Source organism: Anticarsia gemmatalis, chromosome 1, assembly GCF_050436995.1.
Source record: "Anticarsia gemmatalis isolate Benzon Research Colony breed Stoneville strain chromosome 1, ilAntGemm2 primary, whole genome shotgun sequence".
In the NCBI taxonomy this organism is placed as follows: Eukaryota; Metazoa; Arthropoda; class Insecta; order Lepidoptera; family Erebidae; genus Anticarsia; species Anticarsia gemmatalis.
The window spans coordinates 8,319,661-8,345,838 of NC_134745.1; the positions used below are offsets into that span (position 1 = coordinate 8,319,661).

At 38.2% G+C, this 26,178-nt stretch overlaps 1 protein-coding gene across 3 annotated transcripts in view; it reads right to left on the reverse strand.

Annotated features, from left to right (window-relative positions):
* L (zinc finger protein Lobe) overlaps positions 1-26,178 on the reverse strand; it is a 57,894-nt gene that overhangs the window by 8,172 nt on the left and 23,544 nt on the right. For 2 of the 3 annotated variants that reach the window (XM_076116958.1, XM_076116950.1), the window contains exon 5: positions 1,248-1,465. In XM_076116958.1, coding sequence (XP_075973073.1) covers positions 1,248-1,465 — 218 coding nt within the window. Of the gene's footprint in view, positions 1-1,247; positions 1,466-9,318; positions 9,858-26,178 lie in introns of those variants that run through there. The other variant, XM_076116964.1, reaches the window with a different exon arrangement.

Sequence of the window (26,178 nt, forward strand, 5' to 3'; positions counted from 1 at the left end):
GTTTTTATATGTATACTAACCTACATAGTATACGATTTGTCAAAATAATAACGTGATAATGATGAAGAAATAGAAATTTAGACCTAATAGCCATTCTTAACATTTCAATAAGTAATTTTATCCATGCCCTAGTATATTAGTTGCGTGTGTCCATACAGGTCTAGACTGTTTTACGACCCCGATTACCTCTATCAACCACAATACGTATCGAACGAGTTAATTAAGCTGGACAGCCAAGAACTGTTACACTTTCAAGCTATCAATTGTGTTTCAGCATTAAAGTAATATTTTCTTCGAGACGTTTTACTGCTTTACGATTTCTCCGGAGGCGCAACGAGAACAAGACGAATGGCGGGTATGCGTGGACTCTGTAATTGATTTATTCTTATAATGATCGCCTTTCCCAAGCAGCGGTTCGATGATAAAGGTGTGGCGAGCTAGGCTAGGGAGTTGTTATCGCGAGCCTATTTCCGGCCGTCACCGCGCTGCTGTCGCGACTCCGCGACGCGATCATCGCCCGATACATTTGTCGGCACTCGCGCACTCCGTACACCCGCCACCAGCAACAGCCTGCGCGATGCGGAGATCCATATCAGCGCAGCCGCAACACCGACGCCAATTGCATACCGATAATCTAATGAAATCCTTTTAGATGCTCGCCTCTCATATCTAATATAAACGTGGGCCGGACCTCCCCAATTTTAATTTCGACCGAGGTGACGGTTTTGCCACTTGGTGTGTACGTGCCGATCTATATCCGTATGTAGGCGAGCAGCTCGCGGCGGCATGCAAAGTGACGTTTCTATTTGTCCTATCTCAGCTAGATCTGTCTCGGCGTGTGTCGTAATCGTAACGCGGCGAGATCGGCGCGACACAAAGGAGCCGAGATGTACGACCGGCATAATGGCCGAGCACGTCACAGCCCTCAGTGCGAGCCACGGTGCGCGGTGCAAGCTGAGCGCGATGCATATCTACGCACCGGCTCTGTAAATGGGCTGTTTTGGGTATCTACTTGCTAATGAAGCGAGGGCATGCATGGCGAAACTGGGCTCTGGATTCACAGATATGACTGCCGTAGCAGCCGTATTGTCTGCGAAGCAGTTAACTGCGCCGCTTTATGGAAATGATATGACCAACTGTGTGCTATATTATCCGCTCAAGTGTACCGTGTTTTGGACTAGTTTTACTCGGTTACGAAAGACGCTCGGCTATGCTAAACATACTTGATTCAATTTGAAGTATCTTACCTGTTCATGTTTCTTGAGATATGAAAGCCTGGGAAAAGCTTTATCACAGAACTGGCATTGATAGGGTGTGTGCTCAGTGGCACCAAGCGTGAAGGGCGGCTCGGCCTCGGCGTCGGCCGCGTCGGCGGACGTGGGCGTGGAGGCGGGCGACGGCGACGGCTCCGGCGTCGATGACGGCCAAGAGCTGCCCGCCGTGCTGCCCACGCTGCCCAGCGCCTCTGCACATATCATTATAAACATGTTTTTAGTAATCAATCAATGACAAATAAACCGCCTGAAAATACTAGATTTGACCAACTTTTCAGAAACCAGACAAATCGAATGTTTTCATTCATTAAAAAACAGGGTAACATTATTGTATTCATAGCTATCGTAGCTAGTGGGGGAATGATACTTTAAACGGATACCGTCTTGGTGCTCTAAACAATTAAGTTAATATTTTATACGAACATTATTGCTAAATTTAAAAAGACATGGAAATATTAAATATTAGCAATACGAAATTTTAAAATGCGCATGTCACAACAAATTATTCCCGATTTTTTTTTTGAAGAATCAGCAATATACTTTTTAAAAATCGATACATTTCTTGCATGCCAGCTCGAGCTCGTCATGCTAAACCTTTCATTCAACATGTAAATTTCGATTTGTTTGATAATTTAATTGCGCATCGTTCCTAACAATTAAATGTCACTATTAGTGCTACTTGCCAGAGTTACTTTTTTATTCTAATCTTATGCACGGAGTGACATGATCAATTTACTTTTTTTATTATGCATAGCGTAAAACGCAAAAAAATATGAAAATCTTCTGTTGACGGTTGACGGTTATTTAGTGTTGTTGTGATTGATTCGGTGTGGTGAAGAGTTTTTGTTTGATACGGCATTTGTTATAAATAATAACACATACTACCAATTCCGTTAAGAATATCCGTTCCTTTAAATACAAGGAGATAATATAAAATAAACCTAACTTTTGTTTATTTGCAAAGGTTTTTACTGTCAAATAGTAAATAATAATAATGTATATTGGAACATTTTATAGAGAGTGTAAAGCACATTACGGTAGACAGTCACATCTCTCAGGTCTGGATAAAGCTATCATAAATATCGGTAAGGCCCCATATTTCGGTGTTAGGGCTAGAGGCAATATATCTGTGGGAGCACCTCGGAGTGGCGTGAAATATAAACAAATTGAATGGGCCGCGATGATGAGCGGCATCAGCGCAAATGATGAGTAATGTCGGAAGGCAAAAGGCGCGAACGAGAACCACTCGCAAGGATACACAGACCATACTTTGAAAGTGGTTTTTATTATTGTAATTTGATGTTTATATGTAGTATTTGTATTTCAAGTAATATGACAATTTATTTGACAGTAAAACTATACTCCTGACAGAAGAAAGTTAGGTAGAGCCCAATCTTAAAAAATTGTATTTCGGAACGTAAAGTCACATAACTTAGATCAGTCTCAAGTCTCATATACAATTAATGTTTTATAACGTTTTTAAATAAAACTCAATGATTTTCCGATGGCGGCAGTAAATAAATAAAAGTGTTGGCCATGTTATGTAATGAAATCCAAATCCATTTTATCCTATAAATTATGCACATATATTAATTGACCAAGAAAGTACTTAATGCAATAGCTCGCTATTTTATCACAGACAGGGCCATTTATTAAATTTTTTCGCAATATAACATTTCTTTTACGACTTGTTTCCCTTCCGTCCCGGCGCATTTAATAAGAGGAACTATTTATTTCAATCTGTCTCCCTCCACGCCCCGGACGTGTGTAACGACTTCAACTAATGGTCAAAATAATGATACTCTACAATACACTATTTTATTGAGCTTAAAGACTTCCTTTTATATAGTAAATTAGGACATGGTAATTATACAACTGACACTATAGGCAAACCGTCTTTGAAACCGGATAAATGTATAAAAGTGATTCTTGATCAATTTAATCACTTATGAATGTAGATCGGTTGACGAGCAAGACATTGCAGACCGATTGGCGTTTGAGTACTGTGAGTAATCAGTATGTTTTATTTATAATTACCCGTACATTACATCGTACCATTTTCATTATAAGACCCCGTTTTTTCCACCCGTAACATAATGGTGTACATCATTATTTCATAATGTTAGTGCCATCAAGTACATGATCGATAATTGGTTAACACAACAGCCTGTGCTGATGATAGGTGCAACGAGGGCAATAAAAAAGGCTGTGCGATCACAAGGAGCCGGGCAGCACTCATAACGGGAGTTGTGCAATTTTAGTAGCGAGCGGTGGATGTGCCGGTCACTGAGGATAGCCGTAATTAGCAGCGATTGCAAGCAATTCCTCGGCGGGTGACGGTGGCGCCGCCGAGCGCGGCCGCCGGTGGGCGGCGGAAGCACACTTCCTAATTGCGCCGTCTACGAGACACCTCAACCGGCGCCTCGGTAATCAACGCCAATCGCTAGCTGACTTGGAAAACCGACAAACCACTTTATATTGCTCATGGACCTTGATTTTACAAATATATTTTTAAATTAATGAGGTTAATCAATATTTTTTTATATTCAATTCCTGTCCGACTACCTGCTCATCATATTTGTACAGTATAGCCTCAATTCTACAGCTACATATCGTTGGTATAGACGAAGCCTTGATAGATTTTAAATATCGCTTAATTTTGTAGACACGCTGAAGTAGTTGTGGATATTTCTGATTGGGATAATCTTCATAAGTATTTATCGGTAGGCATTTTTTTAGGTTGTTCAGAAAATTTTGTTTAATTTTACGGAACGCCAACATTCATTGCCATTTTACAAACGAAATAAAAAAAACTGTCATTCACCGCAAAACTGCACATTGAACAACCATATTTCAATTGTAAAAGAACACTTCGCGTCGAACCAATACAGTTACTGTTCTAATGTAGACAAATAAAAAAGTTGTACATTTTACCACATATGAAAGCAGCTGATAGAGCCTGGTAGGCTTAAATCAGTGGAGTGTTGATTGAGATTGTTCGTCGGTATTTTCAGAGCGATTACAGCGACACGGATCGTAGATTAACGAGTTGATTAAGATTTAATTGCTGCGGTTACGCTTACGAGTGGATAAAATCATACGTGACTTGTACAACAATACAACCGCTTTTCCATAAAAGCTTTACATTGTTAGTTCGCTGTTTTTGCCACTATCCATCCAATCAAAAAAACTTTCTCTGCTTGCTTAAACTACTTGAAATATAGTTCGGAATGAGATCGAATACATAATAATATTTTATCGTCAGTAGAATCACGGATAACTAGTGTTTTTTATAATCGATGTACTGTTTTGCTAACGAATTCACTTCATTACAATTCATTTTATTTAAACGTTGTACTTACATTTGCCCACGAATTCTCCTAGACTTACCATCTTACCAAATTTAATCTAAATCTACAAATGAAAATACACAAATGCAAAGCGTGAGATCCACAACAACATTTAATTCATTTCTTTTTAATCATTATTAATTGCAAACCGAAAGTAAGACACTGTCTAATAATATAAGTATTCGTCATAGAACATCCTCGTTCTTCAATATCTTTGGCAATTCAATCGATAAAGATCCATGTTACAATATCCTTCCGGTTCTCACATCACTTAATTCTAAAAAGATAAAAATCTACACAAATGATTATTATCTTGACCATAACTTAGACTGAACTAAAACCCGTTTGATATTGTGACCATGAGAAGATAAATATTATAATACCTATTGACTCATTTATATATTGTCTTAATCAGGGAAGAGAAATTATGTGTGGTTTTAAAGTTCCTCTAACCCGGTCCTCTACTAGTATCGATCATAAAACATTAAACAACCAGCTAGCACTGCTTTCGATGATTTTTGTTTGAAAATTAGATGAGCGCCCCTAGCGGACGACGCAGGATTCATTTTTCCAGTACATTTTAAATGTCAATCTCTCGATACTTGACAGTAGGTACTCGAGTAATCAGTAGTCCCGCTACTGAAATCGTGCCTTAACCTGTACTTGGTCAGTATAATGCAAAACAAAAACCTAACATCCCTCGGTCTTAAAATATGACAAACAACCATTTCATATCACAGTGAGTCTTTTATTTTGGCAAAAATTAATGTAAAGATTCGTCTCTACCTAATTACTTCTATACGATCCTTCACCAGGCAAGCAATCTTCATAATGGCCCTAAATTCCTTGAAGATCAGTAACCAGTTTGATCACGTTGTCGACACCTACATTCATTTGTAAATTGTTATTCATTGCGTAAATGGTTTAATCCTCTTTCATTCAACCTTTCCACATGACTGAACTAAATTAAAAAATCGTCTGCAGCTTTGTTCAACATTTGAAAGAAGGTCCAGACAATATTGAATCGCAAGAGACCGCAAAAGAAACAAAATTAAGTAGATTGTGGATAGGTTATAGAAAAGGGCCCTAGGGACCGATTATAACTAATGTTTTTACAAAAAAAAACACATCTTAAGACGATTTATATTAACAAATAGTGAACTAATAGCCAATCATGTGTCACGGGGACTTCATAGACAAAGAGCACAAAGTATTTCCAAACCCGACAAAACTATTTGTGGATTAAGAACACAAATATTTGTTCCGTGTAGGAAATTAATCCGCACCTTGCCCACTGAGCCACGGATGTTGTTCGTCTGATAATATTATTATAGTATTAAGGATAACTTAAGTATTTTTATTGACTTTATTGTCAAGCGATAAAAGCAAACGTGTAAAATTAATGCAAATCACAAGAATAATGCAGGTGCATTAAGAAATTAAGTCATATGACCGTAATATTACCTTTCAAGTTGTGCGTTTTATCAACTTACGTATTGAAGGACTCGTAATTAACGCTATTATGAACTTGCTTCATATAATTATAGCTTCATGTTTTAAGCGAAGTAAAATGATATCGGAAAGTGCGAATTGTGTATTTGTTGTCCAAAATGTAAAGAAAACGACGAAGAGGGTTTTAACTCGTACTGTTTACCTGTATTTTGTGTTTATGTAGAATACCGAGGCCTGAATGCTTAAATGTCAGTATTTTTTAAACGAAAATATTAATCGCGGCATATAACTTTGATACGTAACATAATTCAAATTATAGACTTGTCGCTAGATCGTATAAAAATAAATGCATTACGTTTCCATAAGCGTATTTGACTGTAATTTTTCTTTCCTCTTCATGTAAGGGGTAAAGAAAATCGCACTCTGACAATCTGAAACCCATCTCGCGTATCTCTGAAAATTAATCTGATAATCTATTCGAAAGGTCTGTTAGTGAGACAGTAAATTGATTAACATAATAATGTCGGAGAAGATTCTGTCCATTCAATTCAGTTTAACAACAACCTTTTTACCTCCGCAGCCTTGCTATTTTTTACTAGAACGCGTACTTTTTAGGAATTCGGTAAACACTAATGGGATTTACACTCATTAACTAAGACACTAATCACTGTGGTAATTACTTTGAGAGAAACCATTTTGTTAAGATTTGAAAATAGCAAAGTTTTTGTTTGCACAGTCACCAACTCAAAAGTTTTAAAGAAGATGTAGTTTCTTTTCCTCATTATGAAAGTACTTGTATGAAACCATTTAAGCCTCTTTCGTATTAGGTGGTGCTTTGAACAAACAACATACAAAAGTAGGCATCGTATTTGCATAGATATATAGTCACGTTTAATTTTTAAGGTGTTTAGTGAATTTTTTACTATTGGTAATTTTCAATAACTTTGATATAGTCTGCGTTAGGTAGCAGGGCAGAAAGACCAAAAAAGGGTTTCAGAAGAACCTGGATAATATGAGGATCCGTAAATGGTTTCATGACACGAACGTACGACAATTAGGCGCTAGCGATGGCAAGACTGTGTTTATTACAAATATTATAACAAGAGATGAGCGCCAATGCTCACTCCTGCCATACAACGTATAAATGAAACATTTCCATGATGAAGTAGGTAGTATCAATTATTACTAGGATCACCCTTACTAAATTAAACATTATATAAGCGCAAAAGTTCTTCAGGAAGAGTTGTTTCAAGCAAAATCTTCTTAATTAATATCAATAAAACTCTGCATGCGGATATTTGAAACCTTGATTGACACAGGTTACATTTTGCACTGAGGATTTCTTCCATACAATCAGGAGAAAGAAGCTAGTAATGTGTATTTTTACTCTTACAGTTAGTTATAGGCTCGCAAAACTTTTTATACGTAAGTGCATAGTGTCGGTAATGCGGCGAAATGACCACCTTTGGTGTTAAAGTTAATGAGCACGTTTCCTACCAACCCATCAGCATGTGTACATATCCTTTGCTTTTTATAACAAATGCGTACGTCATATGTCCCACTGAACCGTTGACTGAAACGGGTTGTTTTCAAAATCTTTGCTTTTTTGTATCATATCACGTAATAAGTACAAAGTACAGTACATAAGTAACAAATGAGTACAGTAATAATAAAAGAGTAATAAAAATACTAGCTTCTGCCCGGGATCTTCGGCTTGAAAAGATTTACCGGGGCAATAATGTGTTAATTTAGGTTATAAACTATCGGTGTACCAAATTTCATTAAAATCTGTCTCGTAGTTTTTTTGTGAAAGAGTAACAAACGTACATATGTATGTATTATTGTATATACATCTTCCCATAGTTTCGCATTATTTCAGAAGGGTTTGATGTGCTACGATAAAAAAACGACCAATGGCCATCGAAAAAACATATACCATATTGACCATTATTGACCTGATAATGAAGTTGTGCAACGGGATAAAAATACATGTTAAAATTTATCCCATTAATGCCCCATTGCTTGGCAAGGGTCTCCTCCCGTTATGAGGGAGGGGTTAGGCCTCGAGTCCACCACGCTTGCCAATTGCGGGTTGAGGAGTTTGCATACCTTCAAGAACAGTTCTAAAGAACTCTCAGGCATGCAGGGTTGCATGCCTGCACGATGTTTTCCTTCACAGTTGGAACAAGTGATAATGATTTCTAATACATATATAACTTTGCAAGTCATTGGTGTGGTGATTAGGGTTTGAACCTGCAACCATATATACCACTGGACTATCACTAATACTGCATATACTGATGATTAAACATGTATTTTATATGTTGATATTGATTGCCGACTTGATTTAAGGGAGCAATTCAATCGATTGCATGCTGGCTGATTTTTACTCAGCAAAATTCTTTTCATTATTACCAATTGGTAATTCTTTACGAAATTCTCTGCTCTCTTTAACTTTAGCATTGTTAAACAGTTTCTATTTTTTACTATTGTGACACTGGTTTTCTATTTTAAAGCTACTTTTTATTCTGTCACTGTCTTTTGTGTGTTATTCTGATAGAATCTCAGGCCGTAACTTAGTCTTAGGCAAATTTGTAGACAGTATATACTAGACAATTCTTCAAAAGGTAAAGCCAACATGGTAAAGCCTAAAATGACCTTGTTTTTATACATTTTAAGTCTCCGACATCTATTTTATAAATGCCTTACAAGTACAGCTGTAGAAAAATATGTGCAAAAAATGTAATGATGTAATCAAGGTTTGAATAGCGAGGGAAGCGATTTTTATAGTCAATACTTTTTTTACTGTACCATTGCTGAAAGACTGAGTGTAGACATTTTTAGGCAAGAAAGTTTGAAGGCCATAGTTAATTGTCCACAGCCTTCGTTAACCTTCAGGAAAACCTTGTGAGCCCCTGAAGTATCATCAGTTCAGTTACATTCACAAAATGTAGGGGGTAATTGCTTTACCAATAACTTATTAAACTCCAATCTAAACATATGCTTGTATGATACCAGTGAGGAAGTCGCAGAACTGCAAAAAAACTCGTTCTATGTAGAGGAGTAAAAAAATGAGAAGAATATCCAAACATATCTAACAACGTCAAATAAGTTGATTTGAGCAGGAACTGAATTCAATGGCTAAATCTAATTTTATTGGTGTATTTTCTTTGCAGTTGTATAAGATAACTGAGTAAACATTGTAGAAAAGCGCTGTACTGTAAATATTAGGTAGAGCTGACCTTTAATATCCTCAGAAGTAACTTCGTGGTTTTCTTTGTTCGCCTGAATCTTCTCGATGAGATGCTCCAGCCTACTGCTGTTGCCCTTGAATAACATGATCATAGCTCCAGGCCGGCGTCGCCGCCTCCCGTCCCGAGGTGTTCGCTCTCCCAACTTGCGCACTGAGGCTGGTCCGCGTCGGCCGCTGATTGCCGCAGGTGCATCGGTTCCAGTTTATTTTGGAATTTTTTGCGGGTGCATTTATGCGAGTGCGAATTAATGCGCGGCGCGTGGCCGACAGGTGCCACTAATTGAAGGGGCGCCCGTCGCGGGCTGCGCTTCGTGCGCTTCCTCCACGCCAATTATTTGGGTGCCTGCTGCCGATCGGCTTAATTAGCGACAATCATTTGTGGCACGCACCTTTATTTCCCGATTACAGGTGGTTTTAAGTACCGAGGCGAGTTCTGTCGTCGAGCAATTTAACGACGGAGTTTCGTGATGCGTGGTGAATGTTTCGGAGTGCAGTGGTGCAACGGAACGCGCGCCAAGAGCGGCGTGTGCGGCGCGACTGCCAAGTGAGCTCCGGTGGGCGAGCCGCGGCGCCCGGCCGCAGCACCTCGGCGTGGCACCCTGCGCCCCGCCTGCCCGCCCCGCCCACACGACCTCCCCCCTACTTGCACCCACTCCCCCTTTATACTCTTCAAACGTTGCCTCATTCTTACTAATATATCACTATTATATTCGCTTTACAACTTAAAGAATAGGCTATCATACCACTATAAACCATTTAGTTAAAGATGCTAGGTTCACGTACACAATGTTAGAAATCGTCTTCTAGATCACGAGGAGAAAAGCCTTGAACTAGCTTTCTAACAGTATTGCAGTCGATGTTACATATTATAAACCAAATTGTGTAATTCATTAGTAGTCAGATAATTCTAGACAGCAAAAATAAATCCCACATGTTATTTGAACACAAACGTGGTTTTCACGCAGTGGTACGATCGAAGTGTTTGATGACAATAATTGATGGATCTAAACAGACGTAACACAGTTCAAGAACTCCCTAGAGTAAATCAGCATCACGTTTGACGTATCATACATTTGTGTGACAGACGCAAATAAAGCATTCGTCGATTCCACTGCGGGTAATGTGCGGAATGACAGGAAGATGACGCTAAAAGCTTTTCAAATGTAGATCGAGGAAAACTGGTTTTAGATTTTCCTCGTTCCACCCACGGACGTGGGCGCGGCCAATGGGCGCCGGCGCCCCGCGCGCCCGCTCTCCCCGTGCCGCTCCACTAAACTTTACTAAACACGATGCACACCAAACACTTACCTCTATGTACACTTAGATAAAAAGAAAACGCTTTGTCTGCTGTGCCGTTTTTTCATTTAGAAGCTTGTCTCGAAGAGCCTTATAAGAGTTGGACTTATCGGACATAGAGTAGGATGAATGTTACCTTTTAGGCACAGGCGCTTGACTAAATTCAGGCAAACTTTAAAGTTAATTGTAATGTGGCTTAAAATATGATTTAGAAGGCGAGCCGGCGCCGGTCACCCGACGTCCGCGGATCGCTCCTGAGGGGCCGATAGCGCGCGGCCTCCGCGGCGTTGCCTTTTAGTTGTGCATATATTAGCGGGATTACCGGCCACAGCTGCTGTAATTTTACGGATAAACTCCAAAAGTATCTGCATGTACAATATAACCGTGATTTGTATTAAGCTGGAATTTGTCGGCTCTTTGTAGAATGTAGAGTCCCGGTTTGTATTCCCATTGGTAATATAATGCACTAATATTGTTCGACTGAGATTACTACTGAGCCAATTTGAAATACACACTGAATGTGAGATAAGTTATATGGATTAGTTTCGAATGACTGTATTGCATTGCTATGATTTGTATTCTGAATAATCAGAAATGATTTCATTACTTAATTAAAAATAATACACTCGTGGAAAAATCATTTCATTACATCTACTTACAACAAGAATTTCTACCAATAGATATAGGAAAGCTGTGAACAACAATAAAAGCGTGCATTTCATGTGGATTACAGGAACTTGACAAATTAATGAACATCAAATATGTATCAGACGTTCTCCGAATGGGATTGACACGGAGTTGTCGGGCGCCCGCGCCGCTTGATGCAAAAGGGTTTAACATGAATACTTAACGCGCCCACCTCACTCCTGACGCGAACGATTACACTGTCACTGAGCCAAATCTCCAGCCCTGAATAAAGTATTATGAAAAAGTGCTTCTTATCTACGTGCGACAACGCTAACGGACATCGGGTCGTCTTGATGAGGGTCGTACATTTATGCCTGTTACTAGCCACATTTTAGCCAGCAAAAATTCACATTTTACTTTTACGTTTATCTGAGTATACCATTTTATTGAATCGCGTATATGGTTATGGTGCAATTTACCTATGAAACCAAATATTGTATTTTCCTTTTAAACTAAAGTAATCTATAATAATATAATAAAGCTGAAGAGTTTGTTTGTTTGTTTGAACGCGCTAATTTCAGTAACTACTAGTCCGATTTGAAAAATTCTTTCAGTTTTTGATAGCCCATTTATCGAGAAAGGCTATAGGCTCATATATCATCACGCTACGACCAATAGGAGCAGAATACCAGAAAAAATATTACAAAAACGGGGAAAATTATGACCCATTCTTTCTTATGTGACGCAAGCAAAGTTGCGCGGGTCAGCTAGTATAAAATATAGTCATAGTGATCTTCAGATATGTATGTAGATATATACTCGAAGAAATCAAATAAATAATACATACAAAATAATTACAGATTGATATACCTATTCAGTAAAGTCGAAATATTCAAGTTTCATTACCACCTAATGTGATCTGTATTGACATTTGATGTAACACGGTCCGATGGGACAATAAATATGTCCTGATAATTGATACAAACTGAATGTTAGTTATGTGAGTTAGAAGCAATAAAGGTACTTAGTTATGCTTCAATCTAGCTCTATTATTGTTTTCCGACATTAACTGAGAACAGTATACTAATGATTTTGCTATTTGTGAGTATAGGTGAATGCGATATAATACACATCATAAAATCTTTCAAAATTTGTCTGGTCTCATTTTCATTACTTTTTAAACTGTACTAGATAATTAGAACGTTTTCTAAATTTGCAGTGTGTGCTTAAGCTACTGCTGAACATACAAACTTTATTGGATATGTTACTGTAAAAGCCCGAACTGTGGCAAATCCTAAGATTTTCCGGTAAAACCTAAGATTTACCAACTCTCAATGGTAAAAGTCCGAACGAGCCGGAGTTTAAAAACTATGTTACGGTATATAAAAAAATCCTCCTTCATAACTATGTTTATAACTATTTCACGGTATAATTATATACTGTGACATAGTTATAAAGAAGGAGTTTTGGGCACAGCGACATGGGTAGGTTAGGTTAGAAGGCTAAGGTGCCTTAGCCTTCGTGGTTATTTTTTTTTAACCACCCAGTAGGAGCCACCCAGGCGACATCTCGACATCATCAAGTGAATATAGGTAAAAGTTCGAAATAAAATAATTATTCGGATTTTTACCATTGCGAGTTGGTAAATCTTAGGTTATACCGGAAAATCTTAGGATTTACCACCGTTCGGGCTTTTACACTAACAGATACATTCAAAACTGAGATGTTCCTCAGACGCTGTCATTAAATAATGTCTGTCATTTAGTAAATTCCCAAGTGTTGTGGACTGTAATCGCGGCAACACGAACGTCTTGCATATTTGATGTGTTGTCCTGACTGCGCCCCTGCTTCTTGCCAACTAACTCTAATGTTCAACCCCTTGATTTGGACGTTACGAGGTGTCGTGAAACCTATCCGCTATCGCCGCATTAAACTTTCATGCTGTGTTTATTCACCCACCTAACCTTTTAGCAAATAAACCATGACTTTATTTTTTGAGTTTTTATACAGAGTAACTCTACTATCCATACTAATATTATGAATGCCAAAGTAACTCTGTCTGTCTGTCTGTTACTCAATCACGCCTAAACTACTGACACAATTTGCATGAAATTTGGTATGGAGATATTTTGATACCCGAGAAAGGACTTAGGCTACTTTTTACCTCAGGAAAATTACGCATTTCCAAAGGAAAATGGCGGACGAAGTCGCGGGTAAAAGCTAGTTATGAATATGAAAACGGGCACCATAACTACGATAGTTTCCAAACTCCTTGGTAACTCCAAAAACCATAATTGCCGAATTTCATCAAAAAACACGCACAACACCCTAAAATATTTTTTTTATCAATATTTAAATATTTATTTCCGACCGTGACATTGCGTTGTCAACAAACACCCAAATATTTTTTGTTGGTACCTGAGCCCCGAGTCTCGAGGGGCGCGTCGGAGTGGGACACGGGCACACGTCTGTTCACGTCCTAATAAATCAACGGGACAGACGTCATTCCACTGGATTAGGCACGTCTCTATTCTCCCCTACACGTCACTTTTTGCGTGATACGCCTCTAGTACAACTCTATCGGAGGGTTATTTAATAAGGCTTTTGTTAATGCATGTTAAAAATTATGATAAAACGATTCCTTTTTCATTCACAAACGATTAAGACATTTTTTGGGACGTAGAGTAATAGTGACGAAATATTTTTGTTAAGATTAATCACTATGCAGCGTTATCGGTTTCCATAACACCGTATAACATTCAGAGTACCTGTGACCCTTTCTAACCTCCGTCTACTAATCCTTTAAAACTGATCAATATAAGATTTTCGGTTGAGTAATCGAATTTATAGAGAAAGCTTACAAAAACTACTTCCTCCCGTTTTATATCGATCTTTAATTATAATACAAAGGCGTATTCACGGTATATTTTGAAGATCATTCGGGATGTTTCACAGTGTTTGAGGAGCGTAAAATGAAGGCCACGCAGGACAAACAAATCGATGGGGGTGACGTTTTTTGGTAAGATTGCGGTGCGAGATAAGGGCGGCGGCAGGGTGGTCCGATACGCATTATACTACTTCACCCAAAACACTCCATTTTTTACTTACAAGTGCTCTGAATTACAAACAATCTTTTCCTTTTTCAAATTGAAGAAACATAACCAACTTACACAAATCCTTATGAATATAATGTATTTAATCGTCAGCACCAGTTATCTGATACATGTTAACTTAGTAAAAAGTTAAAAGAATAGTCTTTTAATAATGGATGAGTCATCATTAAACATAATCTTAAGTAGATTATTAAATTAAAACTTTACACTTAAAGCCGGGTGACGAAAACCTCCGGTGCTTAAACATAAGTGTCGAGATTCCAACACGAGCGTGTAATACATGTAATAAACACTCTCGTCCACAAAATGTGGCTGATATCATCAGAACAGCGGCGAGCGCGCGGCACACTGCTCTCTCATCCTTCATCGCATTTTACTTACACGGATTCACACTTTTTCCATAATGTCATAATAAACAATTTAAAAAATGCATATCTAAACGAGAATTACCGTTTTACAGAGTAAATACGTACAAGGAATTACTGTCGTAGTTTCTCTTCCCTTCACAAAATTATTACGATGGTTTTATACCTGTAATATGACTTGGGCTGACTGTGTCGCCGATACGGACAAAATAATTTGATAGATTACAACAATCATACGACAATAGACAAGTTAGCTGTCACATATGCGTAACAAGACTAGGAAGAAATGACAGTTGAATAGTGTACGATAGGCGGCGTCACGTCCCGCGGCGATGGTATCCCTGACGCGGCTCTCTGTGAGCGCAACATCTTACACGAAATGGGTCAATTAAGACGTGGGAGTGGAGCCATACGTGACCGTAACGCCTGATCGCCGTACATGATATGACGCAGTGCTACGTTTCACGCCTTTAGCATCGTAAACTGCTGCCTGCCACGATCTCCTATCTGTTGCTCGTGTGTACTGTGCGCGTGACATATAAACTACATCTTGCGCATAACCCCCACCGATATTTAAGCAATTTTATTTGGGCGGTTAAATACTTTATTTAATCGCTTGGCGTCCATTAATTTCCCCATCCGAATAAAAGAGATCTTTAGTGAATAAGACTGGGCGTGAACCCTGAATCACTTCCAATACCCGGAAGCGATAAATGACGACCGGTTTGCGTTACCACCCTCTTGCAATCGGTGAATACTTGAATACTTTTGTAAGCAAAATTAGAAACTCAAATCATTTTGTATTGCCAAATGCCACGCTTTTTATAATTTGACTGGGAGTGACATTTTTTTACCGCAACGGTTTTATAGTGGCGACAAATAAGGTAGTGGTCCGTGGGAAACTGTTCCGCAGTAACAGTGCAACAAGACATTTAGTCGGTCGGCATGAGCGTGAGCGCGGTGGAACGAACCGAGACGCATGCCCAGCTTGGTGACAGTTCCGCGCGGCCTCAGCGCCTACTACGCCGAGGTCACCTCCGCGCCCGGTACTACTGTGACCAACTCTTAGCCGATACACGGTGCATTAGTATTTTACTAAAAATACCTTAAGATCTAAATTATAGAGCCATCGTTATTGTGATTACAACTGAGACACTCCAATATTGTACAGTCTACATGACTGTACAATATTGGAGTGTTCCTTTGTCCATCTTTCAAGATAAGTTAAAAAAAACAGTCGCCGTCTAGTCCAGACACCAAATAGAAAAGGTAGCAAATCACGGAAACGAATCCGAAACGCTTGTAAACAAATACTAAGTTCCTTGTTGCTTTTTATTTTGCGCGACAATAGCTGTTTTTGAACTAATCAGTTTTATTGTGAGGAACACAGAATGTCTGTGGAGCAGGCGTCGCTTAGTCACAGTAGTGACAATAACGAATCTGCGACAAATACAGTTGTCCGGGCGGCCGCGGCCGTGGTGCGCTCGTGATCTGCAATTGTCACGCCGCGTCGCGCGACTTTTTACCACCTCTTGGTGAGTTATGCCGTGTTACACTGCACGACCCAAGTTATTACCACGCTCTAAATTGGTGGCGTTCTGCAGTTTTATTACATGATTTTTTACTCAAACATAAACACGTGTAAGCGCCAGCTGTAACTTCGACCCAGACCTCGACATAATTGGTGAAGGCTTGACACCTTAACATATTTCGCGCTCATGTGATAAGTACCATTACAGACTGACATAATAATTATACAGAGAATATGGTGAGTCGTGTTTGACAACAATGATTTGGCATGCGACGGGCGAATCGGCACGTAGTTCCGGCAGCTCGTCGCAGGAGCAGGTGATGCTGCGGTCGCGCTCCGCCGGTGAGCCCCGACACCTGCGCTCTACACACCGATACCACTAATCGCTCACCGCCACCTAGCACGTCTACAACTTCACAATATTAGTTAACAATCAAAATGTGGCGTATTTTTCGTAACCGGTAGTCCACGTAGCAATTTAACCGCAAAGTGTCTCCGACCGGATGTCAAAACTATCCGGGACGTAAAGTTTATTTGTTGTTTCAAGGGAAACTCCCTCGAAGACAATTTTCTTAGGTCGACGTATTTGCATAAGAGGAGGTTGAATTGCCCTACGGCCGGCACAGGAAGCCAGGCCCTCGTAACTGGGCGGTAGTGGTCCGTGCGTCCGGTCCGCCGCGCCGAGCCGCTTCGCTCGAGACCACGGCTAGATGGACTTCCGCCTTTTAACTGTTCTTACCAGACTCGGGGCCATTTCATTTATTTATTTAATGTACAGAGGAGCCACGTAAATCACCCCTGATTTATTACTTCTTTGACCATTGTATAACAGCTCATAATTTAACAAGTTACGCAGTTAATACCGTTTGTGTGCGCAAAGAGGTTTTAATTTGTTAAAGTAGAGTTAATTACCACGAAGTGTGGGCACAAAAAAACTCAAGTAAACCGGCGAAACAAATGAACCATCATTATTTTCTGTTATCGCTCTCTCTCTCTCTCTCTCTCTCATTATGTAGATCTCTCAATAACTTGAAAACAAACAGAATATCAGACCCTGGTTTTTTTGTAATTATTGATCCTAATAAACGCTGCTATATTGAATACCTACAGCGTTATCGACGTTCTACACAGATTCATCGAATATGTAAACTAACATAAAGCTAGTAATAACAGTGATACTTAAACAATAACAACAATAGACGTAGGTTCGCCAGGAAATGCCGGGGAAGCCGAGATGAAGCCGCTCTAAACTATCACGCACAATGGCAATCACAAACAAAGGACTGAGCCGACCAACATAACTCAACATCTTACTGTATAAACATCTTCTGGAGCTCACTAATTACATGTTTAAGTTTCAATGTCAATCAATACGTAATTATCCGAAACTAAATCTCATAATTGATTACCAATTCAGCCTAATATTATTCACCTGTAACCTTCAGAAAATCGAAAAAAAGAACCGACACAAAATACTCAATTTAACACCATCCATTTATCTGTGGGTACTATTGCTGTGAAAAAATTACGGAAGCGGGTTTGATTGCCACACAGACAACATAATAGCTCGCTAATCGAAACCTGGCAACATTTAAATTGTTTCACATCGGCTCTAAGTCGGGGGTGAAAGGAGATTAGTTGCGCACGCGCCGATGAAGACGTCACTGTATCGTTTAGTCGATCACCTGCCGATGATTGTTCACACCGCATCCACCTGGCTAAGACGCTTGCGGTTACCCAACCAAAACTATCTTTGATTGCTTATTACTGCCAATTTGAAGTCCCGAACTGTGAAATTGGTGACGCAATATGGTTACCAATTTTATAACTCAATTTACTAGGCTTGTTCCTACCATATCACAGAAATTTTAATCATTAATTCTACCTGATATTTATGAACGACGAAGACACTCCCTTTCCATATTGTCGAAAACGCTACCGTGAATTCAGATGCTTTTGCAAGATTAATTACATAATTAAGGTAATATCAATCGCATGAAAAACATGAATTCGTAATAATCAAAAGTTACAAATGAATAGGTCGGTATAATTTTCTTAGGAAACGTTTAATTGATTAGTCATTACTGCGTAATGGCGGTCCTGCGAATTGTTTATTAGTTGTTATCATGTAATAGGACGTTTACATTCTAGTGGCGGCTGTGTTTAGTGAATCATGAGGTAAATTGTGTTTATTATTGCTCACGTCATGAAGTGCAACGACGTAATATTGTATTAGCGTTTGTTTATCACCAAATAAGTATGTTTAGAAAACAGAAATCGCATTATAATTGAATACTAACTGAATAATTCTATAAAATTCAGATTTTCGACACTTTCGGGAGTATATTAGTAAGCAAATTACATAAGTTATAGAGAAAAAAATTCATTTGTCAAGTCCCAAACCAGAGCAAGTAGAAGTAGCAGTTTTCATACCAAGTCTAATTCTTACTCTAGATCTACCACTTAAATATATATATTTTTTTTATATATCTGTCCCTCTGCTGGGGAAGGATCACAAAGACATAATAAAAAAGGCGTAATAGACTTTGAGTTCACCACGCAGGCCAAGTGCAGGACTTTGCATACCTTCAAGAACTACGTTAAAGAACTCTCAGGCAAGTAAGATTTCATCACGATGTTTTCTTTTAGCGTTGGAACAATCCACTACCACTGAACGTAAGTTAACGCAAAGGTGGGTGATCCGTCAGTACTACTGAGAAAAAAATGTTAAAACTTCTCACGCACTATGACTCACACCCATAACGCTCGTGTAATCAAAGACATAATCATTTCAAACCAGTCGCCCATTCTGAGAACTCCATCTAACTGCTTCTACCGTGAATTATTATATTTACTTCAATTTAAATTGTGATTGATGTTTCAGTAGAGCAAATAACTTAATCAAGAGAATATTTAGAATGTTTGTAGTAAATGTAATATCGGCCACAATGAGAATACTTGATGAAGTAATAAAATGGGGCGAATTTCTCCCGATGACTGTTATAGCCCGACAACTTAGTAGAGAACATTTGGAATGCGAGTTATCTAGTGGTTCATTTATCTATAATTGAGATTTCGTCGTACTTATTTTCAATAAGAAGTAGCCGTAGCCAACAGCGAACCGTCCGCTGCGTTAGTCTATGTATGACTTTCGATCAAAATTCGTAAATTTTGCTTACATCCACCTTGCATGCAAGGCTTTCTACAAAGTAATCAGTCTATAGAAGCGTGACTGAAACGTTAGGAGTCACCACAGCACCACGAAGCGTAATTACGTTCATGTGTTCCCATAAAATGGTTTTCTGAATGTCTGGCTGATGAGGTGATGTCGCAATGAGTAGACACCTTACGCGTCGTTACATTACACACTTTACATTAAAACCGCAACATTACGATGTGCTTACCTCCCCGTACTTTTGTGTAAGAGGTACTACTAATGTAATGTATGTGTAATGCCGATTCCTTATGAGGATATGAAATACGTTTAAAATATTCTAGGAAAAGAAAATACCGAGTACTTGTTGACTAATAATAATAAATAACTATTAACGTAAATAATTGACACTAATTGACAGGCTTGTTTATTCATATAATATTGTCTTGTTCTGTATCTTGTTATAAAATACATTTAATGAGTTATCATTAATCAAAATCTCAGCTTGCGAGTTTTCCATATTCAAAATACTTTAACACAGAATAATTTACGAACTATTAAGACAAACATTTAGATTACTGACGGTTTTTAACGATCGAACAATTCGGCTCAATTAATCGCACGCTAAAATATTTATACAAAGGTTCCTTCATAAGGTAAATAAATAGCACGTATTAGGTGTATGTCAAGTGTATAATTGTATTGTATAATGTAGTCAAGTGGTCCATTCCTAGTGAATGAACGTGAGCATCCTACTTTTGGGTGGTCGGCGCGGCTGGAGCTCATTTCACGCGTTTTAGACGACCGTACCATTACCGACCCGTAACCTATCAACTGTTAAACTATAACAGAACTCAATAAATACAGTCATCTTATAACCTAATATAAATAATTTATATCAAGAAAATATTTTAAGGTGTTTTCTTTTTTATTAAGAATGTATTTGCAATTGCTGTAATTGCAAAAATGTAATTGCTTAATATTAACTAAATACAAGGTGAAAAATGTGAAGGTGGTAATGACATGATAGATTTCCGTAACTGTGAAAGTTTCGTGTTGCGTTCTTTAACTGCTTCCGACAACCGCCAGTTTAATCTGCGCTGAAATGTCTAGCATTCAAAAGGAAAAGCGCGTTCGCGTCAATTCCCGTGTTTTATTATATTGTAAGAAAGACTTTTAAGGAACTCACTTTACAAATTTTAACCTTATTATCTTATTTCATATCTTTATTGTAATGTAATTATTTTCGAAAGATAAACATACAATCAAAATTGGTATCGGCTACTTTTGTGTCATTGTACAGTCAGATTAGTACATTATTCCTAGAGGCATACAGCTTGTGAATGTATAGTCATAGTAATTCTATACACATATCTAGTACTCTGTAATATGTACTACAACACTTCAATGGTTTATAGTAAAGTAAGAATGTTGCAAGTCGCCTGGGTGCCAGCTGGGTGCTCGCGTGGGTGCAGCGGGCGGGGCCTCGGACCGCCCATCGCCACGCCTACCTCGCCACGCCCAACTGCACCTCTATAAACACTGCTCAAAATACCGAGTTTAAATACTTCTACATTGTATTATGATACTTTTTTTATACTCGTACTCTTTATGCTTGTAAGAATGGTGTTTACTTGTTTAGAAAGCAACAATCATGAGTCATTTGCGACTCTATCAAATTCAAAGTTATCACAGAAGAACTACTAGTATATTGTTATATCAAACTATTGAGTAATTTATTATTCCTAAATAGTCTTATAGACCCCTTACCTAACCTAAGCTGTATGACTTTACTTCATGTCTAATATGCTTCACATTAATATATAAGATTAAATAATAGAAATTAAACTTAGGACCTAACCTAATAGAAAACAAGATCATTTTGGGTTGCAACACAATCAACTCACTGAAAAGTAAAAGTCCTAACATATTGTCTCAATCAATCCATATTAATGTAACAATACGATACGATCTTGGTGATCTCCTATGATCGTAAAAATTTAAAGACTGACACTTTATACTTTCGAATTTAGTACCTTAATCAATTATAATAACAAAAACCACTGCGCAAAATATTTCTCAACGTAATTTTTCATCGTCAGTCTTAATTCAATCATTTCCATATAAATAACAACGTTCAAGCACTTGTTTTATTCCATGACATATCAAAGAAATAACTAATTAAGTAGGTGACGGAGGAAAATAGATTATGATATTTGCAATAATAATATTAATATTCATTCCATCATTAATGGTTCTAGTAAAATGTACAACATAACGCAGCGGAAAACTTAGAGGAAAATTTAATAAATTAATCATTAAGTAAAAATATTCCATCACCTCACACTATAACGAAATAATCTCAAAATTAAATATTGGAACTGTATTTTTTATATTTCAGCAACGTAAGTTATTTCCTGTACGATCGTTTCCTCTAAGATGCCATTATTCCGTCTTTTAAATAATATGTAATTTGGACTTTTACATTTTTACAATTGTATTTATCTTTTGAACTTATTTTAGCTCAAAAAACCAAAAAGACCACCTAAAATACTACTTAGTTAATCGTCGTACAAAGTACAAACAAGCAATTTCCACATGCAGAGACCGTAGGGCCCAGCGCAGACCAAGAGGAGCGCAGCGGAGAGGATTTTTTTAACGCACTTGAAAATCAACTTTAATATAATTAAAATAAAGTGCATAATTGCTTGAACCTGTCAAAAAATGCTCGCGCGTCCTCGAGGATGCGCGGGTATCCCCGCGCATACTCGAGGACGCGCGAGCATCGTATGAAAAATTTCAATGTTGTTACTGAGTTTAAAGAGAGAGAACGTCATTTTTATTCTTCTTCAGTCAAAAGAGCAATTATAATCATGGCCCAGTCTACCATCGTTGACGAATTTTCACGAAAACTGGCCTGTTTAATGAAGAATGGTAACCGAGAAAGTTTTCCTCGCGCAGGCTCGAGCAGTCGCGAGCATGCTCGAGCATCCGCGAGCCGTAAAGAAAATGCTCGAGACCGCGCGAGGATTATTCCGGTCTGTCTGCGCTGGGCCTAGCGCTACCGCACACAAGTAGCGTTTACCAAACTATTTGAACCGCATTTTATATTCTCACGAACAACGCCTGGGAACGCCAACTTAAATCCGGACAAACTTTTCCTCACTAGGAAAGTCACTTTGTTACTAAGTTAATTCTATACTTTTCCGGTAGATGTCAGTATTCAATGTTTGGGTTTCCGAAAGCTCCACCCTTGCTCAGGAACCTCCCCTCGATTTTCGCTTTTCTCCCTCGTCGACAGAGCGCGCTACAAATACCGTTCTTCTCAAACTTGGATAATATTAGAACCAAGTGAGAATTCACTTATCCATAGATACCTCCTCTACTTCCATGAAAGTTTTTTCGTAATAGAGATATGCAAATAGCGCTTATTATTAATTCCACGTAGCTATACGTAACAATAAAGATAAAGCAATACGATTTAAATAAAGCGATTATAATCAAGTAAATTCAGTTAGTGAAGTGGCGAGATCCACGAGTGTTGAGCGGCGTGCGGCGGCGGCGCGGGCGGTAGGCCGCGGCGAGATGAAGGAGCGGCTGATACCATCAACGACTCTTTGCAACACTTCGCCGCCGCCGCGCGCCACGCGCCTTGCATCAAATAACTGATAAAATACGTACGCACATCTTTAATTTCATCTGCAGAAAGCGTCGTAGTCGTTTTGATTAGTTCTTTAAATTAATTACCAATGAACAGCAATCTAACTAAGTCGGCCGCGACCCAGCAGTTCCCACGCCACCGCTTTCCCCGGACGCCGAGCGACCCCGCCGCGATGCCATTGTCAGACATTGACTACTCACCAATTATTGTCTTTGCGTACCATCAACACCAGCGCACTGCTGTGCTCGTTCAACCAGTACTTTATAGAATAATCGGCAAATAGTGTTCCGCTCTTGATCAAACAATATGCGCTCGCAAACGAATGATCGCTCAAGGTGAAAATCGATGTCTGCTACGATTTCATGGTTTTGGCGTCGTAAAACCAGTTTTGTTTTTATTGTAGAATCGTTAAATTTTACTGTATCATCAAAAATACTTCGTTGTATGCAGCAGATTTAACTTAAGAAAGTATTTACTTTGCACATTCCATTGAACTGCACTAATGTGTAGGAGTAAGAAAGTAACGAGAAAGTGGATAAATTTAAAAACTTCAGCAGGCTTAATTTCCACGTTATTACGTAGCACCAGATACTTATTAGCTTTAAAATTGACTGTGGAAGTTTGGCAAGGCTTCGCATTCGGGTGTCCGGTATCTCTGTCCATGCATAGTTAAGTGCATCTGTGTCAAGTGTCGACGCAATATCGGAACATCCCGTGGGGTTGAAGGTTGTCGATTTAACTTCTTGGCTGGGCGGCGTGCGGCGGGCGGCGGCCGCTCACAGAACAAATAATCATGAGTCGGTTATGTTCACACCACACCGCAGAGCTGTTCATGCATAGATAAAGAGGCTGTTGCGTCGAGGACCCGCTCCCCGGAGCACGCCGCGTGTCTTGACATATTACTTCTTTCTCTACCATGACAACTTTTAGGTGAAACGGACTTATTTCATACAACTTTTACACAAGAAAGAAAAGATTTTATTTTGTTTAAAAATTACTGTTCTGTCAAAACAACAAAATAAATGTTAACAAAAAGCATAACGTTATTTGTCACTATTTAACTGGTAATCTTATCAATCAGATAAATAACACATTGCAAAATATACTTTGATTGATTAAATCCCATTCTAAAAGTTTTTTTTTTTCAAAAGCTTGCAGCCTCTATATTTTGTGTACAGTATGTCATTAACTAAAAAGGTTACACTAAAATGAATAAAGAATGCTGGTCATTTGCTGTCAAAATAATTTTAGATAGCCATTAAAGATTATTTTTATACTTTTCTTTCTTTTTATTCATAGAGCTATTTCGTTTCTATTTACAAAAAATGCAGCCTTGCAAAGATTCTGTTTAGATTATTTAATTAGTAAAACATTATTTATTCATGAAAATGATACAATTAATCTATTAATTGAAATTATTGTTTCCCGAAACCTTTTCAATTTGAGTAAAAATTCACACTGCTTTATGTTTATTCTTGTGTGGTCCAGGGTAAAGTGTAAATATGCAATTTTGTTTTAATTTTCACCAATCTGTAAGACTTGCAAAATTTTTGATTAACTTTCTTAAAACGCTATCAAGTCTTAAGTACTCATTGCAACCTCTGTAGTCTATGTATAATAAGTCACATTAGTCATTACTTAAAAGGTTGCAATACAATTAAATAAAAAAACTCTGGCCATTTTATGTCGAAATAATTTTGGATAGCTATAAAAGTTTATTTTTTATATTTGTTTCTTCTTTTGTTTAAGGCTTTTCTCAGTTTTTTACAGCAATAGTGGCCTGTTTGATTCATAATATATGGTAAAACCTTTTTAGAATTAAATTAAATTGATCTGGGAAATAAAGCCGCTTGAAGAAAAAACTTTATTTAGACTAAATCAAATGGGACATTATTGTTTCAACATGGTGGCATAAGACGATAAAATGCCACTTTAAAATATTTTTTGGTTTATGTTATTTATATTGTGTTATCGGCGGGATTTAGTAAAAAGCCAGGATTTCTCTCAAGCTAAACAAAAAAAAAGAATTAGTTTACATTCTGACTTAGATCAATGTTCAGTCATTCGTTTGCAAAGTGAACCTTCTATGAATTTGAAACATTTCATACATTTCATTTTGTTTTACTGGCAACCAAACGGTGAAGCTAAACTTACGCATTTCTCTACCTCGATCTTATTATAATAATATGAAATCGTACGTTAGGCAAGGTGGCCGGCGAGTGCTAGAACAACGGTGTGCTAAAGTTTAATTGAACTGAGACGCTGTCGTCAACCGGGACCACACCTAGATTGGACCACCACTCCTGAGACCAACTATAAAACAATAAACTCTATAAAAAATCTTAAAAATTAGTCTTCAGCAAAATTATTTAATTTTGGTCCCAAGATCATTTATAACAAACTCAGTGAGAATCAGGATGTGTCAAAAATAATCATGTTTTCTTTAACTTGAGAAATCATCGTTCAAATTATTTACCTATTAAGTAATGAAACTTAGTATTTCTACGAAACGACTATGTATACAAAAGATGTAAAAATGTATTACCCAAAGAGAGATGCTGTAGTATATTATTAGTTGCATTAACATATATCATTAAGATTGATATATCTATTCGATTAGTACCAGCAAAGAAGTCTTTGAGTGCTTTCGGTAGTACCATAACGGACTATTTTTCGAACATTCCACCCCCTTTATGCCCGATCACCACAACAAAAACTAAGTATCTTCATATCACGAGAAAAACATTGCTACTAACGTGGGCTGCATTAATCTTATGTTATTGCGAGTCACACTTTCTGTGAGTGACGTTCATCACCTAATCGGCGGCACCTGAGTGAGCGTCACCTACGTGAACTGAACCGTGCTGTCTGCTCACCCAACGTATACCCTTTTCACGCTTCTTCCCCTCAATCTGACTTACACTTGGGTGTTTCTATTGAAATATTATCTCAAAATATCGAAAGCACACTGATACACTTGTATCAGGTTTAGAATGTACGCAAACGTGACCATACTTACAGACCCGATTATCCTGACCTAATTGCTTGTACGTAGGCATTTCTGATTACGGAATAACTCTACCATACCAGAAAAAGTAATTC